General features: G+C 44.7%; 1 protein-coding gene across 11 annotated transcripts in view; it reads left to right on the forward strand.

The window, feature by feature from the left end:
* SIPA1L2 (signal induced proliferation associated 1 like 2) overlaps window positions 1–14257 on the forward strand; it is a 215790-nt gene that overhangs the window by 159521 nt on the left and 42012 nt on the right. For 8 of the 11 annotated variants that reach the window (XM_070492583.1, XM_070492576.1, XM_044758848.2 and 5 more), the window contains 5 exons: window positions 7716–7973; window positions 9662–9814; window positions 11283–11383; window positions 11772–11875; window positions 13674–14062. In XM_070492583.1, the coding sequence (XP_070348684.1) occupies window positions 7716–7973; window positions 9662–9814; window positions 11283–11383; window positions 11772–11875; window positions 13674–14062 (1005 nt within the window). The remainder of the gene's footprint in view (window positions 1–7715; window positions 7974–9661; window positions 9815–11282; window positions 11384–11771; window positions 11876–13673; window positions 14063–14257) is intronic. The other 3 variants (XM_070492609.1, XM_044758860.2, XM_044758864.2) reach the window with 1 other exon arrangement.

Raw genomic sequence — 14257 nt, forward strand, 5'->3', positions numbered from 1 at the left:
GTTCCTCCAAAATAATGCTTGGATTATTGCCTCACTCCTTCAAGTAAGAACATTGGATTACAGAACAAATGTAAAATGGGTTGCCTTACGTTTACTCATTCATTCATTCACTCTTAGCCAGCTTGTGCCAGAAACTGTGCCAGACACTAGGACTATTAAAAGGTTAGGACAGACATGATCTTTACTTTGATGGGCTCCTTTTTGTCCACCTGGCATTCTAAAATACAGTACTTCCCATTCGTATTTTTGTTATTTAAAAATAGTTTTCTCAAACTATAGCAACAACTTATCACTTGCTGATAAGTATCTCCAGGCAGAAAATGCTTTCACCCTCTCCAGGTAATAATCTGTATTTTAGTGTCCACACCTTTTTGTAGTTTGGAACTTTGTAGGGTCATTGACACCGTGACAGGAATGCAAAGAGTGACAGTAAAGCACGAGTGTTGTGTTCGTTACGCAAATAACTGTCTCGTACTTGACAGGTTACACCAGGCGATGGTGACGGACAGCCAGTGGATATTCTCCCTCATGGAAATACATTCATCAAAACTTCAGGCCTCAGATAGCTATTGAAAATCTTCTATGTTTAACTTTAAAGTCTGTAATGCAATAAAACGTTATTCTTGGTCTCAAGCTTTCTGAGAAAAAGAGGGAAGCGATTGGCTTCATGAAGAACTTTCTGAGCCTCTGTTTTAAGTCAAATGTGGTGCTAGGTCCTGGGGGTACAGTGGGTGGAAACAGGGTCCACCGCTGTGTCTGGTGAGGAAGGAAAGGATGGCGGCTGATGAATCATTCAGTCCCAGACGGCCTACCTTCGTATTGGTATTCGGTATGACGCACACCTTTTCAATTCCAGACTTTGATTCAAAGGGCTTGGTCAAGTGGGGTTATGGTCTAGATGTCTCTTTTTCTATTTGTAGTCTAGGTGTGTCTCTATTTCTATCTGTAAATGAAGGAAATATGTAGAAAAGTGAATGAATATTTCATTTCGTCGCTATTTCCTGTGTGACAGTGCCCTGACCTGTACAGTAACTTATACTATGTGGTTATTCCTGTTGGAAGCTTTTGATTTTTCAAGCAACAGAAAGAAAGAGTTTGTGATTCAACTGAATGAGCATCAATTACCCCTGTCACCTTGTTGGGTGATTTGGAAAGAGTCTTTGAGCTATTAGCAGGCTATTAGCATAACAGACATTAAAATGATTAAAATATCAGTGATTACTTCAAACCCTGGGCCTACAAAAGGCTTCTTTTCAAGCACATAATATAAAAGAAACAGGGCGTTCCTTTGACGGAATCTCTCTGCCTTTGTTTCCAAAGATTCTTTTTGCTGCTAATGGAAAATATGATATGATGTGGGCCACATTAACTATTCTTTGATAGCTTTCCAAGGAGATAGCCCAAGTGTCTTGGAAAGAGCGCTGAGCTGGGAGTCAGGGGCTCCGGTTTCCAGCGGGAACCTGTGCCTGAGTAGCTGTGTCACCTTTCCAACCTCTCTGAGCTTCCTTCTGAGAACTGGAGATTTCCTTGGTGCTACCTCAAACATTTGTGTGAACTGAAGTAGTGTAGTGTGTGTGGAAAACTAAAGTGCCATACAAGGTAACTGGAGGATTGGACGTAAAGGATAGCATTGCAGTATGTTGTGAGGCTTTTCATTAGGTTATTGGGTTCAGTTAAAGGTTTTCTATGATGCAGTCCAGTACAGTAAAACCAATAGGCAATTTCAGGTTACAGTAAACGCAAGTTGTAATTACATGATTAAGCTGTGGCTGCACGGTCCATGGTTTCCGCCATCCAGGTCCAGCTAATTTGTTCAACTGCCTTTTGTTTTTTTGGTAAGAATATATCTTATTCCTTTAAACTTTCTCCATTCTCTGGGTTTTTGGTTTTGTTTTGCTGCTCCTCAAAAGTACCATCCCTCTTTATCATCCCCTAGGACTCTTCCCCTTTGTTTTTGAAGTAGCATAAATTCATGTGTCCTACTTTTATGTACAGTGAAAAGAATAAAGTAACAGGATAATGATGTATTGTTCCATAGGTAGATGTACACGAAGGGAATTTTATAGTTTTAAAGTTTTCTGCAATTCTGATTGTTACATAAAGTTAAACTTTATAATTCCATAGTTTTATAAATATTATCTAGAAAGAACTTTCATGAAAGTGTAGTGCCTTTTGCTGTCTAATATTGGTTTCCTCTATTTCATAGAAGCAAAAGGTAATATTATCTGTTTGTAACTAACTTCTTTCTTGTGAAGCTGTCACTTCAGGAAGCTTACATATTTCATATAATTCTATCTTAACATACCCTTGCTCTTCCTATTCCATTTATAAGAGGAGAAACATTGGTCCAAAGAGATTGTCCCGTTTCTAAGCTACGCATTGGCAGGTGTGGGTTTTGAGACCAGAGCCCAAACTCTCCCTTTAATGGAGAATAGTTTGATTGAGGTAGAGGGTTCCTGCTGGGAATGAATAGAGAAAACTGTGTCACTTGGCTGGGCTCCACCAGTGGTGGTCCTGATGGTCAGGCTGCGAAGGCTGAAGCGAGCCTTTAGAACCAAGTCTCGAGCCTGGCCAGCAGAGATTCCACTTTCAAGGACTTAAATTATTGATGGTAAATGGAGGGTTCTTCTGGGAAATTGGAGGTGTCGTTTGAAAGGAATGGGCCTGTGTGGGTAGATGTGACTTTGGGGTCCTTCCTGGGCGTCTCTGAAGTTAGGGGTGCATAGGTACAGTGCTTGGCAGTGGGTGTGGGTGCCTGTCACCTGTGAACCAGAGTGGATGCCACCCCTGTGCTGGCCCTGCACAGAAGCCTGGAAGTGATAGGAGCTGTTGACCTAGAAATCTCCTGTGGGAAAGCCTGCTTTAGACAGCAGGAAGCAGGGAGAGTGCTGATGAATATGGATATGAGTAAGTTAATGAGGGTCCCTTGTCCATGAATAAGCCATCCCAGGGAGTTCACGATGCTAAGTTCAGAAGGACAAGTAGCATTGTTTCAGAATAAAGCAATAAAATGGAAGATTCTCTGAGGCACCCAACTAATAAAACTGCTTGTCATTCTTAGAGTTTTGTAGTGTCACATTTTAACTAGCACATTTTTTATGACCTTCTTGTTGTACAAAATGTTTTGCCTTCGAGCATATACTACTGCGAGAGATTGCACTCAGGAAAGTTACTGGCTAGACAAGCAGTGTTAAAAAATTGTATTTATTTGTAACCCTGAAGCTGAGTTTGTATTGATCTCTACCTAGCATGTTAATTAGTAGCATAAGTAGATGACATGTACATTCGTTATTGAGCAAAGAGGAAATCGATAACGCGTACATGTAGGTGATCCCGCAGCCTTATCTAATGTCTTTGAGGATCTCCTTTTGGCAAGCAAGCTGTGAAAAGTGTGCCAGGAGCTAGAAATGCAATTCACATCCATTCACTGGATTCGGTGTGTCGGAAGGAAGCCAAGCAAGTTTATCAGTGAGGTCTGAGTCTGTAATGCTGGAAAGCAAAAGACTTTAGTCTTTTCTTCAAAAATGTTTAAGTTTACGCAACATTAGCAGCTCCCTTTTTCGGAAATGTCCTTTTGTGCTCTTTTTGCATTCGGTCGGTGTGGGTTTCACGTGGCCTTTACTTAGTGGTCAGCAGTGTTTGCTGTGCGCCCCTTCACAGCAGCACCACTTTTGATGCTCCAGAAGAGCTGGGATCTCTTGCCCAGCATCTGTGCTAGAACCACCCAAGGAGGGGAAGGGATGTGCAAGGGCAGGTGCAGGTCCGTTTCTGGTACTGCAGCAGGAGGAGGACCTCCGTAGGCCAGTTTTTAATTTTTATTTTATACCTCTTCCCATTCCCCTGAAAATTGGCTGAATTTTCTATATGTATCCTTCAAGGAATTCCTCATACAGATGGAGCAGAACTAAGATTGAGGCGGTTTGATGATGTGTTATAATTAGTGGTATTTATTTGAGGTCTCAGTCGTAGAAGTCAAAAAGCAAAAATCTAGTTTATAAGAGTAGTTGCTGTAAAAGTGTCCCATAATAACAAAATTAGTTTTGGTTTTAAAATAAAACCATTCTTTTGAGAATAGCTGATTTTTATTAGGGCAAAAGAATGCCAATTTTTAGTATTAAAAGATCGTTTACATGTGACTGTGTAGGAGGTTGGAAATGAAATAATTCCCCCCTGGTTCTCTCCTCAACCTAATGCATTGCACAAGATTTTGTCAACACTCTCTCAAATATTAGGCGTGATTACCCATTTATATAATTTTTGGGAAGATTCAAGCTAAATTACACATCCTTTAAAGGCTATAGTCTATGAGCGTGAACTGAATACACCACACTGCTCCGGCATCTGTCTTCTCTTACCTTATTCTTCCTTTTAAATCAAACCCAGTAAACTTGAAACCCACACAAGCGCTGGAAATGCACATTGCCCTTTGGTGCACAAGATTCAATGTTCATGTTCCTTTCATTCAAAATCTAACTCCAGGACCTTTGACTTTGGCGGGTCTCCATGAAAGGTCCCCTGGCTTGCACTGATAGGCAGCTGCAGCCTTTGAGACAGCAAAGCCTGGGTTTCATCTCAACCTCCAGTAACCTGCTGAGAGCCTCAGTTAGGGTAGAAGACAGAGTAGATTTTCTTGATGTTTTGGTATCTGCTAAGGTAATATCCCACCTTTATGATTTCTAATTAGGACATTGGCCATATGGTTGAATCAGTTGTTCTAGGGGAGGTGGTATCTAGTTAAATAGGAAAACACTTGGAAACAATTTAAGTCCATGAGTAGGTATCAAGAGCCTTGGCATTTTACACAAAAAAAACAGTTCAGTCCAATGTAAATCTGGACTTAGTAAATTTGGCCAATAATTGACTAGCGCATTCAATAAATCCAGAGTAATCTAAATTTGCCTAGATAAGAGAGATGAATTTTGCTTTGGGGGAAGGAGAGTTAAAACAAAAGGTAGGAAGTAAAGTTTACTAACAAACAGATCATCACTACCTCATTCTCTGTAAACAGGAGTATCTCTTTAGGATGGTTTATTCAGTCATTCCTCATCTGTTCTCAAAATGGCAGCGCCTCCATCCACTTGGTTTCCCAAGCCTAAAAGGGGACGTGGTTTTGGTTTCTGCCTCTGTCTCCATCCCAAGCTTCAAGTACTCTCTTTTTTTTTTTTTTTTTTTGAGGAAGATTAGCCCTGAGCTAACATCTGCTGCCAATCCTCCTGTTTTTGCTGAGGAACACTGGCCCTGAGCTAACATCCGTGCCCATCTTCGTCTACTTTCTATGTGGGACGCCTACCACAGCATGGCTTGCCAAGCAGTGCCATGTCTGCACCCAGGATCCAAACGGGTGAACCCCAGGCTACCGAAGCACAACGTGCACACGTAACGCTGAGCCACCAGGCTGGCCCCAAGCTCTAAATACTCTTGATTTGACGGATGAGAAATAACTTTCCACCAGTATTGCTGTTGAGAAGATTGGAGCTCTCTGTGTCCCAGTCCTTTGTGTGTCCTTTGCCCCCACTCCTCCTCCCCATCAGAAATTTAAGATCACTTCCTTAACCCAGGAGTCTGAGTTGCACAGTGACTATCTTGATGTGGACCTGTTTTCAAGCATTGTACCGGGCACACTGTGGACCTTTTCATCTGGTTTTACATATCCTTTAGTGCTGGAAGTTTTCTTGTATTAATTCGTAATCATTTCCTCCCCACCTTGTTCTCTGTCTTTTCTTTCTGGTACCTCTGTTGGGTGGATGTTAGACCTTTGATTGGACTCTCATTTTCTTATGTCTGCTCTCATATAACATTTTGGGAGAGTTCCTGAGTTTAGCTGCCACCTGTCTCGCTGGATTTTTTATTTTCAACTTTAGCTATCCTGTTTTTAAATTTCAAAGTTCCTCCTTCTCTGAGGATACGGTTGGTTGGTGAGGCTCACTAAAGAGTGAGCGGATGGCTTCCGTCTACTCGTCTTTTCTCTAGAGAAGGGTGACAGCGTTCTGAAGCTGGGTTTGCAGGAAGGAGGAGTGACCCTGGGTCTCATTTCCAGTGAGACTTTGCCTGAGCCTTTGGTTTTCAGCCGGCTCTCCTCTGCCTCTTGGCCTTGAGTCTAGACCTTTCCCATTGACTTCCCTGGACCATTGCTCCCAACCCCTAGAGGTAAGGAGGGGTTATAGCCTGACTGGGCCCAGTGCAGAGGGTGGCACTCTTCTTTGTTCCCTCCTTTCTGATAACCCCCCTCTCTCATGCCTTCTCCCTCCCTTTTGGCTTCTGCAGGGCCTGGTGCTTCCTATTCCCGTGCCTGGGGTGCAAGGGGACTCATGTTACTCCTCTTTGTCTTCCCCTCGGGACATCCTTGGCTCCTGCCTTCCTCTGCTCGGCTAAACCTCTGGCATTCTTCTAGCTTAATATGCTGTGTGTTAGAGTTTCAGGTGCCTCCAAGTTTCGTTGATGGTTGAGTTTCTGTTTCTTGTTCTCTGTGTTCTTTTGTTATGATATTGAAAAGAGGCTGAAAAGTTTTACTTTACTGTCTCGAGAATGCAAGTCTGCTTTTTAAAGAGTGATACCCTCCGGTCGTAGGTTTCTCATGGGGTGAGCATTGGAAGGTGTTTGTGTTGACTCTGGAAGGTCTGGGGAGAGGCGCGCTGGCTTTATCAACGTGGTAGATGGGGGTGATTTGCCCTGACACTCAAATTTGAAACTTACCCAGCCTTCCTGTGTCCTCACCCAACTGCACCAGGTGGCCTCGCACGCCAACTTTGGTCAAGCTAATAGCACTATTTGCCCTGTGAATTAGTGGGAAACTGGAGGGATGTCTGACTCAAGTCACCTTTTTCAGGCCGAAGGGTCTTACATCCCTGACTGATCATTAGAGCACATGGGAGAGCACACTCGATGACCTTTGGGGGAGCTGTAATGCTAGTTTAAGAGAGAACTATAATAACTAAAAACCGTACTTGACTTTGACAAGATGGACACTCAGGTTTTCCCTTGACTGTGACAGCTGTTAACTAATTTTGTTTTTGACGTTTCTCAGACTTGATAGAAAAAGCAACATGTGACTTTCATTCCTAATTTTATAACTGTACTTGAAAATACCTGTTCAGGTTATATATGAGGCATTTTTTTTTAAAGATTTTATTTTTTCCTTTTTCTCCCCAAAGCCCCCCAGTACATAGTTGTATAGTATATTCTTCGTTGTGGGTCCTTCTAGTTGTGGCATGTGGGATGCTGCCTCAGCGTGGTTTGATGAGCAGTGCCATGTCTGCGCCCAGGATTCAAACCAACAAAACACTGGGCCGCCTGCAGCAGAGCGCGGGAGCTTAACCACTCAGCCACGGGGCCAGCCCCTATATGAGGCATTTTTAATCTATTAAAGTTTATTTATCACCCATGTTCAATGTGCATGATTCCATGTGTACAAATTCGTTACAGATATATTCAGGTCTGTCTAAGAAGTTTGCAAACTCCCTGGAGAGGGAAGATATATGCATGAAATACCTAACAGTGTATCTGTCAATTAAGCAGAGCCACAGCATGGTGCTGGATCCTAATGCTCCAGGCTAGGTAGTAAATAGACAAGGTTGCCATAAGCCAGGGACACTCCTTAGGGTCGATGGCTCTGTCCTTGTCCGTGAGACCTGAGGAGCACAGGCAGGCCGCAAGTAAGCCTTGCTGATGGCCCAGCGCCGAGCCTCCCTTCTCACCATCTCTTCTTGGCCCCACAGAGGGTGTTCAGAGCTCTGCCGGATCCCCATGGTGGAATATAAACTCGACAGCGAAGGCACCCCCTGCGAGTACAAAACCCCCTTCCGGAGGAACACCACGTGGCACCGGGTGCCCACGCCTGCCCTGCAGCCGCTGTCCAGGGCCTCCCCCGTCCCCGGCACGCCCGACCGGCTGCAGTGCCAGCAGCTGCTCCAGCAGGCCCAGGCTGCCATTCCCCGCAGCACCTCCTTCGACCGCAAGCTGCCCGATGGCACGAGGTAATGCTGGCGCCGCTTCCTCAAGGACGGCCCTTGTAAAGCCCTGGGGTTACAGCTCCAGATTGTAGGGGAGGGACTACTTATTGGGCTTGAGCTTTTTCTGAGTTAGCTTGTTCTGAACAGGTTGGCACGCAGGGCAGGCCCCAGATGCAGTGGAGCTTGGACGTGGCCTGCTTCCAGCCCAGCCCCGGGGCTGATGACACACAGGTCCTGCCTGCCAGGGCCACGGCTTTCCCTCTCCATCCGTGATCCTCATGGTCAACTGGCTCTTTAAACCATCTTGGGAAGGGTACCCGAGAGACTGTATTGCTTGAGCCTCTGGATAAGTGAACAGTTTTGAGTATAAATAAAACAAAACTGCAAAATCAGTGATTAAATCCCGTCACCCTGATGCACATGATATTTTAAGAGGTCCTCAGGTCATTAGCATTTCTTTGCTTTTCTCTCTCATTTTAAGCAAAGTGAGTTGAGTTTAAAATTAATTTTTCAGTGAGAGAATGCACTTGTTTAAAAGTTAAATTCAATGGCATCAGAAGCTGGTGAGAATTTGGGGATGCATAATTCACATAGGTAGTTCTAAGTGAACACAACAGTAAATTTTTGTTAGTGGTGTTATTCATTCCACCCTTTTGTTTTAGCTTTCACGTAACTTATGGGCCGTGGAGGTACCATGAGTTTCCCCAGAACAGCTTGTCAGGCTCCGCTGGCCTCATAACGAGTTGTCGGCATGGATGCTGTGCCCGCTGCTCACTGATGTAGTATTTCCTGGAGCCTGTCACTCGTCCTCTCCCAGCCTCCAATTTCCTCATCTAAGAAATAAACTTAGTAATAATAGAGACCTCTTTGGGACCTTATGAGGATTGAATCAATCAATATATGTAAACATCTTAGAACCATTCCTGGCACGTAGTAAGCCTATATAAGTATTAATAATGAGTTAATAAGATCAAAACATGTGGTCTTCCTCTGCTTTCTCCAGTTTTTCTTTCCAGAGTGAATGCAGGAATGGTGTTAACTTTAAGTTGATGTTAAATCATCTTGACTCTGGGTTTCCTTACTCAATAGTCTGCTGAGTTTATGAACTCCTCATATTCAAAGAAATGCATGTAGGAAGCCCAGGTGAATGGGGTGACCTCAGGAAGCGTCTGCAGAGCCTCCCTTAATAAAGTAAACTTTAGTAAATTATAGGGGGAAAAACAGGGTTCTGGTGGCAAAATGGAAACGTAGCAAGCACATCTTCATCAAGTGAGTTCTCATGAGAATTTACTCATTTTTGTGTGTCTGAAATAAATTGGATTGCATTCAATAGATGTGTGAAAATAAATGGTTTTGCCAAATTTAGAGTTTCTCTCTGCATAGATTTTAAATATAGAACCAAAATGGGACTTGCATTAAGTTTCATAGAACAAGTATTGGTAACGTTTTCATAATTCTGTATTCTTGGGGGTTCTGTTGCTCTTCTTCCGTATTACACTGGAATCATTATTTGTGCTTTAAATCTTTAGATAGTAGTCTTGTTCCTGCCACATCTGTTTCTACAATAAATTACCAACCATAACCACCTATGTCTCATAGCATCACCACTTCTTAGTTTATTTGTCCACGATTTATGCTGTTTCACATTGCAATGTATATTTCTTCATTTTCTTTGTCATTGTAAAAATGAATTCACTTGTAAAACGAAACAGGCCAGGTCAAGATGTTGACACTCCGCAGATACCTCAGTGCCCTGTTAATGACTCTAGTCAACATTTCAGAAGTTCACCCAGCAACCAGTCATCCTCCAGTGACCCCGGACCCGGAGGCAGCGGACCCTGGAGACCGCCAGTGGGATACGATGGGTATCGCTCATTTTTGCCTTACTGCTGGCCCCTGGGAGGGACTTGTTGCCGTGACTCATTCAGAAGCATTGAGTGTGCGCCTGCCGTACACAAGGCCTTTTGGGGGATATATAAATGCTGGACAGGCTTTTAATAAGTCTCTTGCCCTGGCCAGAAAGCTCAGCATTTCTCTGGAGGTAGTGCTTATTTGTCTAAATTCTGAGCTTGTCTATTTTTTCTTTTTTGTAAGGAAAGTCTTTCAGAATATGTGAAAATTAAGGATTTGGGGACTCTATGGGCGATGAGCCTTGGGAGTTTCTCCCTCACTTAAATAGCCAATGAGGAATCAATTCACAGCCTCTCTTGAAAGTGCTTTTTCTCCAAAACACAGCGCAGAATCATTGAAGGCAAGGTTAGCGTTTGGCACTGCTTTTTCTGCCTCCTGTTGGAGAACAGCAGGAGGTGGCCTCACAGGCTGGGCTGAGGACCGTCCCGTGCAGTGAGTGTGTGCGGGGTGTCCAGGAGCTGGGGGTCAGGTGGAGCCCGGGGACAACTGGGAGCACCGAGACGGTGAATCGACTGATAAAATAACTCAGGGAAAATGTTCACATCCTTTGGGGAGGAAGAGGCCAAGGCTAATGCGGTCATGTTCTCCCCAGGAGGCGGCAGGTGGGGCTGCTCCCACCAGCAGTGTTCCACGGAGGGAAATGCTCTTCCTGGAATCCTCTTTCCTTCCAGTTTGGGTGTAGAAGTAGATATTTGCGGTTTGGAGTTTGGGATACCTGTGGTCCTTACCTTAGATAATGGATGGAGTTCTTAAAAGTTGTATATAATGAAACTTTTCTTAATTGAGTGGCATTTTAAAAGTAAAGGGGAGTTTTTTGTATCAACGGAAAAACCATTCCTGGCTTTTTCTGCAAACCAGGACCTGTAACTGGGGTTCTGTAAGAAAGGATCACTTTGTAATATGAATAAGTATCCTGTGATTTATTTCTTTTGTGAGATTATATTGTCATACTTTTGGTTCTCGTAAAATAAAGTCCACCTAGATGTCGTCTAGAGCCAGTCAGTCTTCTTTTCTTTTCCTTAAAAAGTTTGATATAAAGACATGTCAGTGCCATGGATTCTAGACACATAAAACAAAACGGAAGCGGTGAGGTCTCCTTAGCTTGTCACGGACCACTTATCTCACCCTAGACGGTCTTTACCCTCCTGGCGTCAGCGGCCCTCCTCTGTCTGTAAGTGGCCGTCATCCAAATGCCTTTATTGACCCAGTGGTGAAACTAGAGCTCCAGTTCCAGAGGCTTGAAGCTTCTCTGGCAGCGTTGGGCCAAGAGATACTGCATTTCCATTTGCCAGAAGCAACTTCTGATTAGGGGTGTCCCTTCGATTGCCCATTTATGAGCCGGCACACAGAGAGGACACGCTGGGACATGCTGGTGGCATGGCCTGGCGAGCAGGCCAGGGCTCAGCTCTGTGTTCTTTGCAGGTGCCAGTCTCCCCTACTGCTCGAGCACCAGGGCTCAGGCCCTTTGGAATGTGAAGGAGCCCGGGAGCGGGAGGACACCATGGAAGGGAGCAGACACCCAGGTAATAAGGAACTCTGCCGGTAGACTTGACCTTCCTCCTTGCTCCTTCCCTCCTGCTCCCCCTCTTCTCCCATCACTTCTGTATTTATTTGTTTCTTCAACATGCGTGTTCGGTGAGCACCATCTACAACATGCTGAGGTGGTGGGCCAAGTCTCCCGATGACATAGGGGCCGTGGTTGGTTGTGGTTGTGATACCTGTGGAAATGGAACATTAACTTCATAGTGGTTGTTCTGTCTACTCTTACCGCATTGCATTGGTAAGACTAGAAAGTTCTAGAACCACAATCCTGTTCATTTTTACCAAACCATTTGTTGGGCTCCTGTATTTCTGTGCTCTTTTGTCAACACTAGAAATTAGATATTCAACTCTTCTCTCTTTATATGACAGAAACCAAATGGCATGGCCCACCTTCCAAAGTCCTGAGTTCCTATAAAGAGAGAGCCTTGCAGAAAGATGGAAGCTGCAAAGATTCCCCCAATAAGCTTTCTCATGTAAGTCCTTGTTCGTAAACCAGCCGCTCATTCAGCCGTTCTGATGCATCTCAGCACACATCACTTATTAGTATTGTTGCCAGGGATTTTCAGTGGCACCTCATTTACCTCACAGGTCTGTTAGAGGTGAGGTAAAAAAAATAAGTAAATAAAACGTTAAGGGTTTTTTTCCTGCTTGATTTATAAAGAACCTCAAAGAAAGGTCACACAGCAAATTACTGGCAAAACCAAGATTGTATCCTTAGCCTTCTGATCCTCCATATCCAGCTTGATAGTTACTGAGTCATGTTCCTATTTTTAATCTGTTAACCATCTATCCACTTGTGGGCGTAATACAGAAGCGGAAGCTGGGAAGTGGTCTGTGTGGTCAGCAATGGTCACTCTGCCCATCGCCGGCCACTCGTATGTACAGTTACCAATGACTCATCGTCAGAGCAGCAGCAGCTAACATGCGTGTGCTGTTCCAACGTCTGCCCGCCCGGCGCCATGTTCTTTGATTACTTGCACATGTCGTTTTGTTCACTCTCTGCAAAAACCCTAGAAGTGAGCCTTATGGGCGACTGCCTCCGTGAAACAAGACATTCAGTTAAACGTGAAAACATCAATTGTTGGTTGCCGCCGAATAAAACCAACATTTTAAAGTAGTGTAACTTTGAAAATTTGCAGGTAAAGAAATTTTGCAAGTTCCTGACTTGAGTTGTTTCTCTCCTCTTCCTTCAAGTGTCGTTGGCGAGTTACGTGTACATTCCTTCTCTTAGCTGTGTCTGGACCTTGTCTTGAGTTGGCCTTAGAGTATCCACCTGATTCCACCTTTCCAAACCGCTAACAGAGGTTTCAGCGAAGGGATGCGGGGGGGTGGGAATAGATTTGAGAATATCAACTCAACGTGTGATAAAAAGGTCAAAGGGATTAGCCTAAGGATCTGATAGGATGGAATGAAAGAGGAAAAGCCCAAAGCGCTTTAAAATAGATGAAGGCGTGACTTGTTCTCATGGTGCCACAGCCCTTTGCAGCTGCTGTGGGTCCTGTTAGTTTTCCCGGGCTAGGAAGAGGGGCCGTTATCTGTATGAGCACATCAGTCAGACGGGGACATTATTCTGTTCTCTTTGTTCTTTGTCTTGCGGGGACCCCAAAGCACTCCTGTGGACTCTAGGAGAGCCCCGTCTTGTTAGCACCTGGGCACACTCTGACTTGGGCTCTCTCGGAGGGATGGCTTAGTCTTCCCTTGTGCTTTGCGGCTGCAGAGTGCTTCTGCATCTGTTATCTCATTGGGTCCACACATTAATCATCTGAGCTCAGTATTATAAACACAGAGAGGGGCTAAGTGACTGGCCAAAGTCCTACCACTGTGATTCAAACCTGGGTCTTCTGCCCCAAACCCAGGGCTGGCACTGTAATTTGTCATAGAAGAAGTTTCTTGATAAAAGGCTGCTCTCCTCCTATTATTAATTTTCCATGTGCTTTCCCAGTTTATGTAGCCTTTGTTGATTATTTTCTGGTTAGTGACACTGTGGCAATACTTTCGTGTTTCGAGCACAAATAATTGAACAAAGACTTGAAAAGATACCCATTTAAGATGAATTATGGCAGGAATTATGAATCAGGAACTTTTGCCTAAAACCAGGACATTTTTTAAAAGTAAATTCTATCACTGCCTCACATTGAAGAGTGAGGAGAAAGGGTTCAGGTGTGAGCATCTGCTGTGTAACTTTGTGAGGCTGGGTGAGAAGAAATGTCTTCATAGAGAAGCCAAGTATAGGATTCCTTTGAAGCCTTTCTGTTTCTCTCTCTTCCCAAGATTGGAGATAAAAGTTGCTCCAGTCACTCCAGCAGCAACACGCTCTCCAGCAACACTTCCAGCAACAGCGACGACAAACACTTTGGGTCCGGGGACCTGATGGACCCAGAATTGCTGGGGTTGACCTACATCAAAGGGGCCTCCACTGACAGCGGCATTGACACGACCCCGTGCATGCCTACCACAGTCCTCGGCCCCGTTCACCTGGCGGGCAGTAGGTCCATGCTCCACAGTCGGGCGGAACAGTGGGCTGACTCTGCCGACATCTCAGGGCCTGATGATGATCAGGCGAAGATGTACGCGGTCCACAGCTATGCGCCCGCCATCTCTGCCGGCAGTGCTGCTGACGGCAGCATGGGTGACCTCAGCGAAATCTCTTCTCATTCCAGGTAAGTGCCTCCCTGCATTGCTGACCAGCACCTGCGTATGCCACCTGGGCACCCTGGGCGCTGTCGCCTGCCGGGGTGGGGGCAGGGGCCTGAAATAGAAATGGTATGCACGTGAGATAGGTGGTCACCTGTTTGTCAGACTGTCTGACTTAGATGAAATGCTTGTTTCCAGTCTAGTTGTGAAATTTGCACGTT

The sequence above is a fragment of the Equus asinus genome, chromosome 2 (genome assembly GCF_041296235.1).
Source record: "Equus asinus isolate D_3611 breed Donkey chromosome 2, EquAss-T2T_v2, whole genome shotgun sequence".
In the NCBI taxonomy this organism is placed as follows: domain Eukaryota; kingdom Metazoa; phylum Chordata; class Mammalia; order Perissodactyla; family Equidae; genus Equus; species Equus asinus.